Below are 19,138 nucleotides of genomic sequence, written 5' to 3'. Positions count from 1 at the left end.
ACCACGAGTGCTTGTAAAGCCATGCCAGGGGTCCTGCAATGACCTCAGCCAATTCCTTTAGAACTCTAGGGTGGAGATTGTCCGGGCCGGCTGACTTGAATACGTCCAGCCCCTCCAGAAGCTCCCTAACTAGTTCCTTGCTAACCTTTGGCCCAGGTGTGCCTCCCCTGGGGCCTGAGGGGGGCCCAGCAGGGAGGTGGCTGTTCTGGTCCCTACTTAGGAAGACAGAGGCAAAGAAATCGTTAAACATTTCTCTGATATGGTTCTCTAAAACGAGCATGAGCTGCTGTTTTATTCTGAGATTCTCACATGATCATATTAAATTGCTAATTGTAGTAAATTGCTAATTGTAGTAAATTGCTAATTGGGCTGTATGAGCAAAGTTATTCCTTGTGTTGTTTCCTTCATATTTTGATTTTAAAATTAACTTAGAAGCCTTTTTTGGATCAGCTAGTGATGATCCTGTCTTTACATAGCTCACTTAAGTGAACTGGAGATTTTTCAGCTGAAAGAATCAGCAAATTCTGGATATACTGATATCTTTAAGTCCATTCAAGTATTATTTGCCCAGTACAGACAGAACATGCAGAAGTAGGGACAGTGAGCTGAATCCTGTTCTACCCACTAGACTTGGAGAAGCTACTTACCTGTCATTTACCATAAACTTCTGGATGAAATTCTGTAATCAGCCCCCACTAAGAGGATTTCACAATGGTGATTTCATACCTGGATGGAAGACTACTAGGTAAGAAGTTCCATCTTTCTGTCTCCTGCCATGCCTGTCTTGCACCTGCAGCTTCACACCTCTGAAGTGTTTGTTAGAATGGCATGCAGAAGGAGCTGTGCCTCTGGGGACTCTGGTTGGACAGCCTGGGCACCATTTTCATTGCCACATGTCTCTTGTCCGTGCACAGATGATCAAGGAAAACCCCTCCACCCTTGGCACCCCAGGTGCATGTTATGGAAGATGTTGAACTGCAATACAATTATGCTTGCAAACTCACCAGGTCAGCTGTGGAGAGAACTCTAGGCCTGCTTAGAATGTCCTGGAAATGTTCATCCGTCTAATGACGCATTGCAGCCTGGAAAAAGAGGATTGTCACGCCATGTTGTCTGCTGTACAATGTAGCTGTACAACATGGAAATCTTCTTGAGGGACTGGACACGGAGGAAGAGGGGGCAGGAGCTGACCCAGGAAAGAAAAGAGACAGAAGGGAAGGGAAGTTTTGAATCCAAAGTATGCAGAGACATAGTTCCAGAGGCAATCAAGCAAAAGCAGAGGGTGCTGTCCCACTCAGGCAGAAATGCTGCAGAAGGCTTGCAGATACTGTGTGGAGGAATAGCATTGGAGGCAGTCAGGGCCAGCCTAATCCAGGAGGTGTTTAGTTAGCCCGTGGCATAACATGCTGGTAACGTTCGGAGAGAGAACTCCATCAAGTCTACTGACTCAGTTTGGGCCAGTTTCAGTCACACCTGTAGTGCTGGAGAAGAGGCTACTTGTGGTCCATAGGAAGTCAGCCAGAAGCCAGTCAAATGTATCTGTAGGAATGAGTCATGGCAGGTCACACACCATTGGGAATCTGCATTCCACAATAAATGCTGAATAATGGTTTCCCTTGTTTATAATTTTCAAAAGTGGCTTTTGTTTGAAAGTGCAAGAAGTATCAAGTTGGTGTGGCTGTTTAAATCAAACACCCAAAGGTATATGTGGAAAATATGACAGACTTCAGAAATGGAATGAGGCTACCCAGTAGTGCTGAGTCTTGGACTGGAATAAGGGGTTTTCAGCATGGGTACAGGCCCAAAAGGAGGAGGTTCATGAATTGAGGGTCCTTATATCTCTCTCCATCTCTTCGCAGCAAGAGGATTGCTGACCTGTCTGTCCCATATGACATTTTGTGACCAACCCTGCCTCACCCTGTACTTGAGAGCTATATGCAAAGGAAATTGTTAGATTCTGATTGAAGTGGAGCTTCCTGGGAGCTTCCCCTCTTAGCAGCAGCAGATTGAAATGGTTTCTTCTAAGGCCCAGTGCCACCCATAGGTAGCAGCTCCACTAAACTGCACCAATGATACCGCATTCACCGTGTCATTGCCTGCACAAATGACATTGCACACCTCTATGAGAGGGTTCATGATGCCTGTGACCTCCCGTCAGTTTTATGATCTTCTGCATCACCACTACACTTTGCGTGATTAGCCTTTCGACGTCATGCTCTATGGCCAAATAGATAGGTTCCCCAAAACCAGAGATGTGGGACGATGCAGACAAAGATTGGGGATGACAGATCTCAGAAGGGGTGCTGTCCTAACCCTAGAGGGTTCTGGATGCAGACTGAAGCACTGAGGGTGAGGAGAGGACTCCAAGGGCCTGTAGTCAGGGTAGTTGGTTGTCATATGTTGAGCTCTTCCTGCAGGGTTCTGCAGGAGGGTGAGAGCCTCAGGACTCTTCCTCCCAGGTGCTGATGGTGGCTGTGATCCAGCAGCCACCGAGCTCTCACTTGCCTCTATTATGGAGGCAGATGGGTGGAGTGCGGGGCTCAGCCTCCTTCAAGATGGAATCTAAATCTGTGAAGTAAACACAGTTTTTCCTCAGGTTCCTGATCTGAATCCTCCAGCAGACTGCACCCAACTATCACTCTATGGATGTGCACTATTTACTGGAGAGTCCCTCGACTTCCGAGTGGACTCGGTAGTCCATCCCCGAGCTCTTAGGGAGTTGGTACATTTCCACAGCTCCCCCGAGAAGGGTTGCACCACATGGTGTGTGGAGCCTCCTCTTCAGCGCCACCAGCTGCTGAGCCATAGTCACAATAAACTTGGAACTAGGACCAGTGCCAGGAAGAGGATAATTCTGTTTCTTTGCTTACTCCCCCATCTTTGATGTGCTCTGGTGTAAGATTGAGAGAGACCTTTACCAAAATAGATGCTGGCTGAAATCTTCTCTTAGGGTATGTCTGCAGGGAAGTCAGAGGGGGAACTGTCCTGTGATGCTGTGTGTATAGCAGTAGCCCCCCTTGGCAGTGTTTCAGTTCTGTCTCGGCTGCTGTGAAACCAATCAAGTGGGGCTGCTGCCATCCTAGGCAACTGGTTTAACTTATTTATGATTTACCAGGTCAGCCAGCTGGTAGCTCATGCCATAATCTGTACAGTCATATAGTCTGTCTGCTTTGGTGCTGTGGAGAGAGTGCTGACGTCTCCCATATGAGGCATAGAAAAATAGGGTTGGAAGGGACCTTTAGCAATCATCTAGTCCAACCCCCTGCTCAAGGCAGGATTCAACCTTGGCTAAATATCATAGACAAACGTTTGTCAAATCTAATTCTTAAACCTTGGCAAATCTTACATATAACTACCAAGCAGCATTCCTCAAATACCAAAATTGCTATTTAACTTGCCGCAGGTAAAGCAGGGGGACAAGAGCACTGTCAACCTCTTCTACTGCAAGAACAAGAAAGAATTTATTAAAATACACTTGAGAGATCTAGGAAAGTAGACAACACCTCCTGCTGCAGAGGTGGCAAAGACCCCTCCTCACCATCCACATAAGTCTAACTATGGGGCAAAATTCCTTCTTAATTTCAAATATGGAAATTTGTCTGACCCGAAGCAGAAGAGCAAGACCTTCTAGCCAGAAACCTCTAGGTCCCAGCAGGAGCACTGGTGTGCCTTAGTCCAAACTCCCAGTCCTGTCTGTGGCTAATACCTAATGCTTCTGAGGAGGGTGTAAAAACACTCTGACACTTGTAGCAACAGGAAAGGGAAAACATTCCTTCTTGGACCCGTGTGGTGACCAGACAAGCCCAAAAGCATACAGTAATAATCAGGCATTCTCTACTCTGCACTATGACCTGGTGACTGCAAACTACTCCTTTATCACACATTCTAACTGAAGAGCAAGAAATTCCCTTTTTTCTTATCCTGTCCTTTCCATAACATTATCCCAGCTCCTTTTAATCTTCTTTCATAACCAGGCCAGTTGTGGAGCTCTGTTTCATTCCCCTGTTTGCTGGGCATCATCCTCTAATTTCCATCTACTTCCAACTGTAGAGTTTTTTCTAGTGGCCTCTGAATAAGCTGTAGGAGGTCTCTAGTGTGTTCTTGCTCTCCACAACAGCTGGTGGAGCATATGTCTTTGTGCAGCCTACAGTAGCAGCTCTACATCTTTTAGGAGCAACTTGAGAGAACCCATTGTTTTTCTTCTCCATGTAGTATGTAGGGATCTCATAGGGAATTGGCTTTTTCAAGGTGCTGATTGTCTCTGAGTTGGCTGCAGCATACATCAGCTGTGAACCACTGCACTCTGAATCACCTAGTGGAGGCATGTAAATCACTTATTCTCTTCTTTGGAAAAGACCTGGGTGAAATAGGATCCATCTCCAGAGACGCATCAGGGCATGGCCTGCAGCTACACTTTAGTCATCTAATGTGTGATTTAGGATTTTGTCCAGTACGTTTCCAAAGGGGCTTGGTAAAACTGTCACTGTGCTAAAATCCCAGCAGACAGAGAAGCCCACACTGTTCTACAGCAACCTGTTATCCACTGGCATAGGCACTGGTTGCAAAGTATATCTCTTTTCGATTGTTAGGTGACTGTTTCCCTGGGGAAGAGTACCAGATGGTGCAAGGGCAAGAAAACTAGCACGCATTTCTAGCAGTAGATTATGGCCATGGAATACTTTGATTCATGAGATATATACAGTGTTAACATGTGTACATGTTAATGGGTGTGAGCAGAAACTATCAGCCAGAGCATTCATCTTTACATCATTTTCTTCTTTGTAGGTCTTGTCCATGTTGGAGATGAATTAAGAGAAGTCAATGGGATTGCTGTGCTTCACAAGCGACCAGAAGAAATCAGTCAGATTTTGGTTTGCTATTATTTTTGTTTTGAGATTTCTTTTTTTAATCAAAGGAACTTGTCAGTACAATTAGATAGATAAAATTTGGCTGTCAGTTAAACTATATAAGAGTTAATATGAACAAAATTGACCTTTTTGTGCATTAGTTTTTTCCATGTTTAACTTTCAGTTTTAATGTTAAGAAAGTAGCATGAAAGCTTGAAAGCATTCTAAATGTGATGCATACAAAAGATTAGCTCGGACTTAGAGCTTCCCTTTCATGGTTTGTTTATGGCAAGAATAGCTAATTAAAATATATCCCCACAATAAATGCTGAATAATGGTTTACCTTGTTTATAATTTTCAAAAGTGGCTTTTGTTTGAAAGTGCAAGAAGTATGAAGTTGGTGTGGCTGTTTAAATCAAACACCCAAAGGAATATGTGGAAAATATGACAGACTTCAGAAAGAAACATTATATTAAATGTTATCTCTGCAAAAGTGAATATTTTACTAAAATTCTACAGAAAGTTCTACTGTCCTGTCAGTTACACCTGATTTGAAAGCTAGACATAATTGTTAATGTGAAATCAGGGATTTCCAGTGCAAACCTTAGTACTCTCTTAGTTAGGGAGTTCCTATATATTCCTTCAGAAGAACAAATACTGTTCAGACTTCTTGGGCCATAATAGGATCCCCCATATGAGTACTAATAGCTCTGCTCGAGGTGAAGTGCATTTCTCTCATATAAAAGAAATAAGGGATTTACCAGGTCCAAATAAGTAGAATCTGAATAGTCTGCAGCATTCCTTTGCACTTCTTCTATTAAAAGAAAGGTTTATCATTTTTCAGGCTCAGTCTCAGGGATCAATAACATTAAAAATAATTCCAGCCATCAAAGAAGAAGATCGTTTAAAGGACAGCAAGGTATGCAACTCCAGGAAATAATGAAATCTATTTTTTACAAATATAGGGCACATTTCTGTAGTATTTGTGAAGCCAAAACTTGCTGATTTAATTGGGATGTCCAGTTTACAGACTATATAATCTGTTACAGATCCATTGAAATATTTTGTTTTCATTTATGTTAAAGAAACATTTCAAAGCCAACTTTGAAACCTGTAACATTGCCAATAGTTTATGCATTGTTGCAATCCTACCATTGTTGCCATCTCATACTCTCTCTTCTTAATATTCTATATCCAGTTTTCATATTTTGTCCTTATTTTGACTGTAAACTATTTTCAATTAGGATAATCTCTTATTGATATTTGTGCAATGCACAGCACTCCATGGCCCTGGTCCTTCTTTGAACCTAAGGAAGCTACTATAATACAAATACTTAATTTCCCCAATTTCAGGGGTGTAGGTTGTAGCCATGTTGGTCTAAGGACACAGGCAGACAATGCCTTAATTTCCTGCCTTAATTTCCCCAGGTGCTTTGAAACCAAGGGTAGCATTCTGTTTCCTTCCTGGTCATTTAAGTGTCCATATTTGGCCATCTAAGTACTAAAAATGGCATTTACAGGGTAGAATTCTACTTCTGAATGTGTAGCTCTGTGCACATGGACAGCTGTGCAGTTATTCAGATTGGGTGTGTGTAGTAGTAACCAAGGCCGTGTATGTGCCCCTTTTTGCTGTGTTGGCCTTAGCTGCTTGAAAATGGAGTCAGTCAAAACTTGTGACTATCAGACTTATGCTCAGGAGCAGAAAGGGTGTATCTTTCCTATCTTTGTCCCCATGGGTCCATTGGTTAGGCCACTCACCTGGGAAACTCTAGGTCCTGGTTTCTAGACCCCCTACTCTCCCAGAGGAAGTTTGAACCTAGATATCTATGACTTCCCAGCACAGAATTGTGAACGTTCTGCCACAGGTCAGCTATTGTCCTGTCTCTGGTGCTCCTTTTAAAGCTTGAGCTACTAATATAGCCCTTGCGGGGAGAGGGTGGAGAGGAGAAAGAGTATGGAGAGCATTGTAGGGAGAAGTTTTTGCCTCAGTTGGAAAAGGAATTCAGGCTAGAATCCAGGGCTCTTCCCTTCTAAGCCAGCAGCCACCTCGCTGAATCACACACCCTCTTGCTTGCTCCTTTCCTTCTGCTCCATTTATCTCCCTCTTGTGGCTACCCAGGGGGCAGCTTCAATAGAATACCAGAGAAAGTACTGGGTAATGGACCCCCAAATGACTTTTGAGTGATGGGGGGAGGCCCTGTTCTGGGCCTCCAATTTTCCAGGGGAGAGCCCTAGCTACTGAGCTATTGAGAGAAAAACTCAGAGAGCTTTCTCATTTGTTGCCAGTACATATGCCCAGTCTGTGTGCAAACTTAGATGCCCATGTGTATGGGGCTATGCAGCCAGGAATAGAATTCCAGTCTGTCTGTAACTGCCAGTTTTGCCACATAAACTACCATGTACATCAGTGGTCGGGAAGCTGTGGCCCACAGGCCCCCGTGAAGAGGTTGGATTTGGCTCAGGAAGGCCTGACTGAGCACATAGCTGCATTTTGCTGTTTGTCCTCTCTGCAGTGCTGCCCTCTGCAGCCCTTCCTGATTCTCTCTTGTGTTTGCCTGACCTCATTACACAGTTTTCCTGTCCCCATTGCCACTGGAGACAGGGATCAGCAGTGTGAGTAACCACTAGAGATGCACCGATAGAGGTTATTGGGGCCAATACCGATAGCCAATTTTTAAGGAGGCATATCAGCCAATACCAATCCAATCTCTGATACCAGCCCGGCAGCTTGGAGAGCTGCATGCAGCTGGTAAATCTGTTGTGGTGGAAGGGGAGCGGGAAGGGAAGGGGCATGGCGGGGTGGGCACAGATCAAGGTCCCCTGCAGTGAGAAAAGAGTGGGGCCAGGGCAAGCATGGGCCAGCTGGGTGTGGGGGTAGGGCTTTGGACAGAGCCATGGGAGGGAGTGCAGCTTGTCTGGGGTGTGTGGAGGGGGCCGGCTCCCGCTGCTGCACTCTGCTTGTCTGGGAGGGCGTGGGGCTGGGACTGGGCAGGGCAGGGCTCTTCCTGATCCACCCTGCACAGATCTGAGGGCAGATCTGGGGGCACAGGCTCCCCTCCCTCCCATGTCCTCTTGGATGAGTGGCAGGAGCAATAGCAGGAGCCACTGGACAAGCAGTGTGCAGCAGTGGGAGCTGCCCTTCCATGTCCCCTGGACAAGCTGTGGCTCCATCTGTGCCCTGCCCCCCACCACTCTGCCGCAGCTGGGCAGTGCTTGCCCCAGCCCCTGCCCCAGCTCCACTCTTTCATCACCACGGGGGCGTTGATCTGCCCCATCACACCCCTTCCCTCCCCTCTCCCTTTCCTCCACAACAGACTTACCAGCTGTACACAGCTCTCCAAGCTGCCCGGGCTGTGGTCCTCCCCACCGACATGCTGCGCTACAACTGCACACATGCACTGGCCATTTATCAGCAAAATTATCGGCCATATCGTGCCAATTTCCGATACAGACAATTTTCTTTATATCGGTGTTGATCTGATATTGGACCAATGTATTGGTGCACCTCCAGAAATCACTGGTGGCTTAGGCACTCCAAGGATGGGATGGAGATTTGGGGCCCATGGCAAGAGGCTGGTTCTCAAACTCTGGCCCAGAGCAGTAAAAGGTTGCTTACTCCTGATATAGATGACCAAGTCTAGAGATTTAAAAGAACAGGAAAGAATAGAATTCTACCTCAAATATCTTCTGCATTATAAATTGGGCAAATGTCCCTTGATATTTCTTCACATATACATATAAAGCTGCATTTAATACACTCAGTATATGATAATTTCATAGTTTCATGATGATTGGTAAGGATTGCATCTTTTTATAGGTGGGGCATGATAACTATGGAAATATCATTTGAAAGATGGTTTTAAAATTCTAAACACAACTAGAAGCAAGGAGTATATTGTTTTTTCTTTAAGGTCTTTATGCGGGCACTCTTCTGCTATAATCCAAAAGAGGACAAAGCCATTCCCTGTCAAGAGGCAGGATTGCCATTTAAGAGGAGACACATCTTAGAAGTTGTGAGCCAGGATGACCCAACATGGTGGCAGGCAAAGCGTGTTGGTGATACCAACCTCAGGGCAGGATTGATCCCTTCAAAACAATTTCAAGAAAGGTTTGTCAATAAAAGTTACAGGATGATATTTTTATTAATCATAAGCATAATGTTAATAATCTTTATGCTCCTTTTATTATCTCAACTCATTAGTCACTTATCTGGTCTTCTGACAACTTTGTTCGGAATAACAATCCCTAATTTCATAAGGGGAACTTGAGAAAAGCCAGACTGGATCAGACCTACTAGATGTCTCCAAGAAGTCCGAAAATCCTGGATGCAGACAAATTACATTTTTTGCATGATCTGGTCCCTGAAAGTGCTCTACAGTTGTGACATAACACATGTGCACAACTGCAGAGCCCTTTTAAAATGGCATGAAAAGTTAACCTTCATTGAATCAGCGGAAGGTGCTCTAGAGCAGAGCCCCTAGGGAACTTCTGTACTGTTTCCCTGCAAGGATTAAGTGTGGGCTATTCCACCTGCATGCTATGCCTTGGGTGTGCCATAGGGAGCAGGATAGTCTCCTCTCTTTGTAGCAGAGGAGGGAGGAGGAGATCACATGTGTATGTGGGGGAGGAACACTACTGCTTCTCTGCATACCCAGAGACCAGTCAGGTGGGTGGGTGGCTCAGGGTGTATACCTCCCCCATTGGCTGATGCCATCGGCCACTGGGGACACTTTTCTTGTGGAGAGGGAGAACCCGGTCAGGATTCTCCCACCCCCGGTTGCTGTGCTGCTACTCCTTTGCCTACTCAGAAACAGCTGGCTCTGTTTAGAACTGTCCCCCCACTGCCAAGGAAAGTGTCCCGAGTGCCTGATAGTACCGGTGGAGGTGAGGCGCATGCACCCTGAGCCCCCACATTGCAATAAATGAATGCTGAGTCGCTATCCCAGCTACCTGTCTCTGGGCAGGTGGGAGAGCAGCAGTTCAGCATTTGGGGGTTGGGGACCCCTGGCTGGGACCCTCCTCTAAGGAAAGTGTACCTGATGTCCAGTGGCACAGGTGGGGGAGGGGCACAGTCCCCCTCCTCCCCTATGGGGGCAATGAATACTGGCTTGCTCCCCCAGCCGGCTTTCTCTGGGTGGGCGGGGGAGCGAACCCAGGGGCACTGCCTGCTATTGCCTAGCAGCTCAGTGATTGGGAGTGTGGTGGGGAGGAGGGGAGAAGGGGCATTGGCTTGCTTCCACAGCAGGCTGCAGTGCCCCCTGTCTCCTGGCCTCCTCCAGCATGTGGAGGTGACCACCAAGGGGTCAGTGCATGGAGGCACAAAGGCCCCACCATCAAATGCAGAACATCTGTTACTTTCAATGACACCGTAACTTTGACCACTTTGTGTAAAGCTCAAAAAGTTACAGCGTGATTGAGGTGACTATTCATAACTTCTGTAAGTGTCCCCTATCATGAACAGTTATGCAGTAAGCTTCTTCATTTTCATTAGACAATTAGGCCTGAAGCACTATGGCTGATACACTACTTAAAAACAAGTATATAAGGAGAAATTAGTTATGTATTCCTTGAGGCTTCCTGAATTCTGGACTTTAAAGATACTATGGTAGTAGTGCATTTAAGGTCTGTATATATAGGATAAACAAAGCATTTCTCTCTATTCTAAATTTAAACATTAGAAATATTTTCAGCAGGAAGAATTAGTCACAAAATGTATTATAAAACAGATCTCCTATGAGAGTTCTTTATTTGAACTTTTAACCTCAAAATCTTCTTTGTTTTCATATTGCAGACTTTCATGCCACCTAAAGTTGTGGCGTAGCATAACCACTGCCTACTGCTGTTGTCTTTCAAAATAAGCAGAGACAGTTTGCTGCATTAGTCTGAAGTTAAGCAGAAGGCAGAGTAGATTTGCACCTTGTAGACTAACCAAAATAGGTATATATCCATTTTGGTTTGTGTGTGTGTGTGTGTGTGTGTGTAGATAATTAGGGGTCTACCAAACTTGAGGCAGTTGCCGGCTGATTTTGTGGGTCTCCCCACACTTCTGATTGGCTAAGGGGCCCCAGTAGTTCCACCCCTCCCTACAGGTTGCCAGATGGCCCCAAACCACTGCTTAGATTTTAATGCATCAATGAATGCCAGTGAAGACCATGGAGGCCATTAATTGATGCATTACTAAACAATCTAAATGGTCGTTAATGGCTTCTATGAGCTTAATCAGGGAATTAAGCCAATGGAAGCTATTATTTGATGTGTTATTAAGCAGTGGAAGTATTTAATTAAGGTCTATAATTAAACACCGTATTAAAATAAAAAGCTATGCACACCATGAATTGCAAGTAACACCAGCTGTATACACTTCAGTAAGTAATACCAACTATATACACTTCAATAAAGGGCATTTTAAGAAGGAGTTTACTGAAACTAAATGCTAATCTTGAGAAAAGCAGTTCATGCTAGATATTAAATGTGAGCATGCTGTACCCAGCCACAGTAGCTGCAGACATTCTCTGTCTCTGTGGGTTGAACACTTGTCCATATACTGAGATGGTACATTCAGTGTACCAAGTTTGTTGGACTTGTGAGGCAGTATCTTGCCTGGGTGCAGAGATGTGGAAACCAGTCATAGACAGAGTCCCACAACACAGGCCTGGGCCTGGGCCCAGGCCCAGGCCCAGACACCATTCTTTGATGAAGTTCATATAAGCATCATAGATTTCATAGATTTCATAGACATTAGGGCTGCAAGGGACCTCGGGAGATCATCGAGTCCAGCCCCCTGCCCATAGGGCAGGAAGTCAGCTGGGGTCAAAGGATCCCAGCAAGATAAGCATCCAATTTACTCTTGAAGGTGTTCAATGTAGGTGCTTGAACCACCTCTGCTGGCAGACTGTTCCAGACCTTGGGGGCTCGGACAGTAAAGAAATTCTTCCCTAAGTCCAGCCTGAAACAGTCTTGCAGGAGTTTGTGACCATTCAACCTCGTCATCCCTTGGGGTGCTCTGGTGAACAAACGTTCCCCCAGACCCTGGTGGTCACCCTTGATAAACTTATAGGTGGCCATCAGATCACCCCTGAGCCTACGCTTTTCCAGGCTAAAGAGTCCCATGGCTCTCAGCCTGTCATCGTAAGATCTGTTTTCCTGACCTCTGATCATGGGCGTGGCTCTCCTCTGGACTCTCTCAAGCTTCTCCACATCCTTTTTGAATTGTGGAGCCCAAAACTAGACGCAGTACTCCAGCTGTGGCCTCACCAAGGCCGAGTACAAGGGGAGAATGACGTCCCAAGATTTGCTCGAGAAGCATCTATGGATGCAAGCCAACGTTTTGGTCACTTTACTAGCCGCAGCATCGCATTGTAGGCTCATGTTCATCTTGTGGTCAATGATGACCCCCAAGTCTCTTTCTTCTGTAGTGCTATCCAACGTAGGACTGCCAAACCTATAAGGAAGCCGCAGGTTTTTCCTCCCAAGGTGGAGAACCTTGCATTTTTTGGTGTTAAACATCATCAGGTTCTCGTCTGCCCATTTGCTGAGCTTGTCCAGGTCAGCCTGGATCACCCGCCTATCTTCTGGCGTGGATGCTTTCCCCAAAGTTTGGTGTCATCGGCGAACTTGGCCAGTCCACTCCTAACTCCAATGTCCACATCATTAATGAAGAAGTTGAACAGTATGGGTCCCAGGACAGAGCCTTGAGGGACCTCACTGGTCACAGGGCACCATGATGAGTGACTGCCAACAATTACAACCCTCTGGGTCGACCACGGAGCCAGTTTCCCAGCCAGCGGATCGTGGTGGAGCCAAGGCCACAACTGGCCAGTTTGGTCAAGAGGTGATCATGGGATACCAGATCAAAAGCTTTTTTGAAGTCAAGATATATGACATCAATCTCTTCTCCCTTGTCCAGGTGATAGGTCACCTGGTCATAGAAGGAAATGAGATTGGTCAAACAAGACCTACCCACAACAAACCCGTGCTGGCTATCCCTTAGGATGTTAGCCTGGGCCAGTCCCTCAAGGATGGCCTCCTTAATAAACTTTTCTAAGATCTTCCCCAGGATAGAAGTCAGGCTAATGGGCCTGTAGTTAGCTGGATCCACTCTCCTCCCTTTCTTGAAGATCGGCACCACATTGGCCTTCTTCCAGTCTTCGGGCACTACACCAGAGCGCCAGGAGTTTCCAGAGATCCGTGCCAGGGGCTGGGCTATGACGCTCGCCAGCTCCTTGAGTACCCTGGGGTGCAGATTGTCAGGGCCGGCTGACTTGAAGGTATCCAGCTTCTCAAGGTGTTCCTTCATGAGGTCAGCATTTATGGAGGGTAGGGGATCCCCATCACCCGGATCTCCCTGTCCCATAGCAGGCATGGGCATCCCATGGGACTGATGAAAGACTGATGCAAAGTACCTATTTAATGGGTTGGCTTTTTCCTGGGCGTCAGTTGTCAGTTGCCCCATCTGGTTTAGCAGGGGTCCAACATTGTCCTTGCTTTTCCTCTGGCTCCCCACATATCTGAAAAAGGACTTTTTGTTGTCCTTGATGCTTGAAGCTAGTTGGAGTTCAGTTGCAGCCTTGGCTTTCCTGGTTTGCTCCCTGCAGGACTGGACCAGCGCAGAATAATCCTCCTTGGAGGTGAATCCCATCCTCCATCATTTGTAGGCTTTCCTTTTTAGCCACAGGAGGTCCGCTAGGTCCCTGGAGAGCCAGGAGGGCTGCTGTGCCTTCTTGCTGCCTTTCTTCCGTGTTGGAATAGATTTAGCTTGTGCATTGAGGATCGCTTCCTTGAGAAGCGACCACTCTTCTTGAACTCCCCTCTCCCTGGGGTCATGGTCCCTAAGGGCCTGACCAATAAGCCTCATGAGCTTGTCAGAGTCGGCTTTTCTGAAATCAAGGACTTCTGTGTTGCTGACTGACTTGCCAGCTTTACGGCGGATGGTGAAGGTGATCAGCTTGTGGTCGCTGTCACCCAGCTTCCCATCGATCACTAGGTTGCTAATTAGGTCGTCCCCCGTAGCCAGTACCAGGTCGAGCAGCGCTTTGCCTCTCGTTGGCCCATAGACTTCTTGAGTCAGGTAGAGGTCATCCACGCATGAGGGAAAGCTTTGCGACCGCTCGGATTTTGCTGAGTGATCTTCCCACAAGACATCCGGGTAATTGAAGTCACCCATGACAACCAAGGTCCTGGAGCAAGCGGCCTCAGGCAGTTCCCGGGCGAACTCCTGGTCAAGCTCAGGACTTTGAGTGGGAGGTCTGTAGTAGACTCCCACCATTGTGTCCCCTGTGGCTTATTCCCCACGAATTTTTACCCAGAGGGTCTCTAGCTGTCCATGCCGGTCGCCAACATCAGCATGCAGGGACATGTAGCTTTCCTTCACATAGAGAGCTACACCCCCGTCCCTTTTGTCAACATGATCTCTCCTGTACAGGGTATAGCCCTCTATACCCGTGGTCCAGTCATGGGTGGAGTCCCACCAGGTCTCTGTTATCCCAATGACATCATAATTCATTGCACTGAGCAGGAGGACAAGCTCCTCCTGCTTGCCTCCTGCTTGTTACCCAGGCTCCTGGAATTAGTGTACAGGCAGGCAAGTGTGCCCTTGGGGGCTCTTGCCTTGCCCACAGATTGTGCCAGGGCTGGGGCAGGGGTGGGCTCCCTTAAGTGCCTTGGTCTGCTGGCTTTGCAAGGGTCGCTCAGCGGGCCAGCAGGGGCAGTAGTTCCCCCATCCCCCCAGCGGGCTTAGTTTAAAGCCCGGTGGAGCAGGTCAGCCAGCCTGGCTGAGAAGAGCCTCCTCCCCAGGGGAGAGAGGTGGAGGCCATCTCTTCCCAGCAGCTCGCTGCCTCTCGCCAAAGAGCGGGCTGTGGTCATGGAAGCCAAAGCCTTCCCAGTGACACCAGCGCCGCAGTCTTTGGTTCACTGTGTGGATCCTCCTCTCCCTCCTCAGCCCATAGCCCGAGACTGGGAGGATCGACAAAAACACCACCTGAGCTCCCAGACCCCTAAGCCCCGCTCCCAAATCCCTGTAGCACCTCATGACCTGGCTGGAGGTGCTCCGAGCTGTGTCATCGGTGCCCACGTGAATAACGAGCATGAGGTAGTGGTCTGTGGGCCGGAGAAACTGTGAGATCCTCTCTGCAATGTCTTGGATGCGGGCCCCCGGGAAGCAGCAGACTTCCCGGGCTAAGGGGTCGGGGCGGCAGATTGCCCCCTCAGTGCGCCGCAGGATGGAGTCTCCCACGACAAACACCTTTCGCTTTGTCTTGGGGAGAGCGGGGGCAGTAGCTGCGGTTGAGCCTGGGTTGCCTGCGGGAGCTGGCAACTGAGCAGACTCTTTTGGGGCTGCAAGAGGTGCGAACCTGTTGCTAAGCTCCGGTGAGGGAGGGGCGTTGGTGCGGCGGACCTTAGGGCCCTTGACCACCTTGGTCCATGCCCCTGACTGGGCAGAGCGGGAGGTCCCAGAGTCATCCTTAGTCCTGGAGGGAGACGGTGCTCTCCCCTGTGGCTCCCGGGGGAGAAGGGCCTGGCAGTAGGAGTCTATCTCCTGTTCGCAGTTCCTGATGGCACGCAGTCTCTGGACTGTGGCCTGGAGCTCCTCCAGCTGGCATGCCAGGGACCCCAGTAGGGAGCAGACCCCACAAGGGGAGGTGGCCATGCTCCTGGGCCCCAGAGCCTGAAAAAGGGACAGGCAGCCCCCGCAGCCAAGAGCCAGGGGCTCCGTCTGCGTGGAGCCCGGAACCATGGGCTCCGTCTGGGCGGCCATCTCTGAGGTGCCGATGGGGGGGGCCGCAGAGCCCGAGGGGACCCTTGGGGTGCGGCGCGTGCCCATCCGTGTCATGCCTCTGGTAGGCTGGCTACGGCTGGGGCTGGCTATGGCTGTGGGGGGTCGCAGGCAGGGTCTCGTGCCCTCCCACGCCCTCCCCTGCGCGAACTCCACGCTAACTCAAGCGCCTGTTTACGCAGCCTGTTCGCACGGCTCCAGTGGCGGGGCTTCCTGGGGGGCTGGGCCAAGTAGAGGCCTGGGCGGGGGCTTGACCCGGCCGGCACCAGGCAGCGGCCTCCTCCCAGGGAGCGAGGAGTTAACCCCACCACGAGCCTGCCTACCTCCGGCTGTGCTGGGGGTCGGCAGGGGGCTCGGCGGCTGCTGAGGGGGTGTCTGGGGGGCTTCGGGGGAGTGGGGGTGCAGCGGGCTTCACCCGCACATCTCTTACCACTCCGGAGCCTAACTGAGCTGTTTGTTGTCATGCTCTTTCCCTGTCCCAGGATTCCTTTCAGTAGCTGAGGGTTACAACTCAGAATAGGCACCTGGTTAGGGTTCAAGATGCTAATAGGTCTAAGGAAGGGAGCAGCCAGTTGTCTGAACTATGGTGGTAGTGACAGATCATACCTGTACTACTGGTTTGGCTTCACAGCTATTGCCTGGAACAAGTCCCTTCTACACTGGTTTTCATAAGAACAGCTTGACAGTTCTTGCAGTGCCTTGTCTTCGAGCCAATTTAAGAAATTCATCAGCTTGTTGCATGTGTGGTGGAGCACAGCATGCCAGCCTTCAAACCACATCAGGAACTCCAGGAACCAGGTGGCATTGTCAGCTACAAACATCACTTGATCTTGAGTGTTGCCTTGCCCTGAGAAATCGTGAAGCTTAGGTATGCACTGTGTACTGGGTGTAATTTCCAGTTCCTCGCTCGCAAACTTCTGGTAGTGCTGCATATACCTGGTATGGTAAACTAAGAATTACCTTCACAGTGGGATGGGGCACGGTAGAAAATCTGAAAGATGTGAGGTGGTCTGGCTCAATTTGAAAGACAGGCAGGTCTTTCTCTATCCAGATCCTTGGTACAAATAAAATGTGCAGCACATAGTTATCTTGAGTGTTGGTGGCTTCATCAGCCACACTGGAGAATGAGTTGTATTCTCCCAAGGCAGCCTTTATGGATTATACATGCAAAGTAATTACTGGAGGGAGATAGTCTTGGCAAAGCTTGTTGGCGCACAGAAAACTGCCAACATTTGACATGTTTTGGTTAAGGTGGCCCCTTAACTTTGGGTGATCAAGTTTCTCCAGCACAATGTTTGCTGCCATGAAAGCCTCCACAACACAAAGTGCCACCTCTCACCTCACCAAGCTGCTTTCTGTGATCCTTTTAAACAGGGAGGACATGGTCACTAGCTTCTTGCTCTGACCTTCAGCCTCTGCAACAGCCTTCCCCTTCACGGGTGCCTTGGGCTCAAAGGGTGTTTTCACATGTGCTCTGGGAGTGCTGGTGGGGGGGAGGGGAGAGCTTCAATTACACTGGCTCTGAGATCTGTTTTAAATAAGGTGCCTGCAGCATCTCATGTATCAGCGTCCCCACACTTCAAAATGGAATTGGGGGCGCTTTAAAGCTTGTCAAACGAGCTTTAGTTAAAGCACCTCCATTGCCATTTTGAAGCTCGGGGTGCTGATACATGAGACACGAAGGCTGGCTGAAGCACGCTAATTAGTACACTCCAGGAGACTCAATTGAGAGCCGATTTATGCTGGTTTTCCTGAATGTATTTAGAGTTACGTTGCAGGAGGTACAGAAGAGTCAGCCTCAATCTGAGTGTTAGGTCCCTGCAGGATACTGTCTTGCATGGTTCAGAGCTGAAACATATTTGGCCATCTTGGAAGAGTGTTCATCATCCCTGCTCTTCCTCAGGCAGGAGTATACATGTTGCAGTAGCATGCTGTGGGTGCTTTAAAAGCGAGCGCCAAAACCCTCCTGCTTCCCAGACTGGTTGCTGGACTGAGCCTAAATCAGGGGCTCAGCCTCTGATTTGCTCCGTCGTCTCCTCTCTGCCCCGGTGTGTGTGTGTGTGTGTGTGTGTGTGTGTGTGTGTGTGTGTGTGTGTGTGTGTGTGTGTGTGTGTGTGTGTGTGTGTGTGTGTGTGTGTGTGTGTAATAGACTTTGATTAGTTTATAAGGTTAAGATCTACTCTGCCCTCTACTTTTCAAAATGAGGACATAATTGCTTTGGGTTAAGAAATTGCAATAACTAGTATGTATATGATGAAAACCTGGTATTTATGAAGCAAGACAGAATAGCTATGGTAGGTATAGGAAAATAGTATGGCCCTGTACTTAAGCAGAGACTTGAGATGAGAGTCCTGGATTACATTACCTGTTTTTCTTTTGATTGCTTATGTGAAACTCGGAGAATCATTCCATCTTTCTGTGCTTCCCTTTCTAACTGGACAATGGAGAGACTGACCTTCCTTTAGACTTAGGACAGATAATTTTAAGCAAGTTGAAACACTGTGGTTCCAATGTGATATTGGGAGAAAAACGCTGTTCCATTTTGTTATATTGTATTTGTCAGGTTACACATCACATTCTCCAGTGTTGTGTGAACAGAAGACTTGATTATGTATGCAGCGAAGATATCTGATATTTAGGAGTGGATTTACTTTTTGGTCCTTGGTGACCAAATCTATGATTTAGATTCTGAATCCTTGTGTCCTGTCCTCTATTTTGGAAATGTCCTAGAGCCAGGGCCTCTGTCCCTCACACAGCTCCAATTACATGGATATGCCACCCTTTTCCTAAGTGTGTGTAGGTTATGAGATATTTTTATGCTGACTAAATGCTCTTTTTTAATACTATTTTTTACCACTTAAGTTTGGAAATAGCCAAAATGTTTTGAGGTGAAACATGGCAGAAAAACTGTCAATCCAGTGGGATAATTTTATAAATAGAAAATATGTAAATTTGCTATACCACTGAGTACAAGAATGAGCTACAGCAGCCTATAGTTCATAATTCAAATATCTAATATGTAGAGGACATCAGCCCAAGGGAATAAGTCTGAGAACATGAAAAATAAAATGACCCAGATCTGCTCTTGGCATTATGACAAGCTAGGATGCTGCCAAGAAACATGATTGATGGAGAAAGTGAAATATTGTCCAGAATTTTCCAGAATACTGGAGAGAACATTTTGAATATCTGGAATTATTTTCCCAAGAACAAAAGAAAAGAACAAATACTAAACAGAAGGTAATATGAAAACTAGTAATATTACTAATATCGGGGCAGCTTGAAAGTTGAGAACAAGCTCATCCTACCTTGAATTTCACTTTTTTAAAGAACTAGAGAAAAGATCTTAACTATGGATCAGATCTATTTGCTTTTGAGTAGCTCAACTTCTTGTTAAATTGTGGGTTCTCAGTATGACTTAAAATCATTGAAAGTATGTATGTTTGGTTTCTGCCTTGTGTTGAAAATCATTTTATTTTTCTTAAAGATGTTCTCTTATATGTCTAGAGTATAGCAACAG

At 47.4% G+C, this 19,138-nt stretch overlaps 1 protein-coding gene across 9 annotated transcripts in view; it reads left to right on the top strand.

The window, feature by feature from the left end:
• The window catches only part of MPP3 (MAGUK p55 scaffold protein 3), a 140,531-nt gene that overhangs the window by 45,344 nt on the left and 76,049 nt on the right, over window positions 1-19,138 (top strand). For all 9 annotated transcript variants that reach the window (XR_016441943.1, XM_090044098.1, XM_090044095.1 and 6 more), the window contains 3 exons: window positions 4,786-4,871; window positions 5,692-5,766; window positions 8,759-8,955. Coding sequence is in view for 8 of the 9 variants with exons in the window: in XM_090044098.1 (XP_089900224.1) it covers window positions 4,786-4,871; window positions 5,692-5,766; window positions 8,759-8,955 (358 nt within the window). In the remaining variant the exon portion in view is untranslated. The remainder of the gene's footprint in view (window positions 1-4,785; window positions 4,872-5,691; window positions 5,767-8,758; window positions 8,956-19,138) is intronic.

The sequence above is a fragment of the Crocodylus siamensis genome, chromosome 4, assembly GCF_052110815.1.
Source record: "Crocodylus siamensis isolate JL-2025a chromosome 4, ASM5211081v1, whole genome shotgun sequence".
In the NCBI taxonomy this organism is placed as follows: Eukaryota; Metazoa; Chordata; order Crocodylia; family Crocodylidae; genus Crocodylus; species Crocodylus siamensis.
Note: the sequence above shows the minus strand (reverse complement) of the source record. Positions and strands in the feature narration are given on the sequence as shown.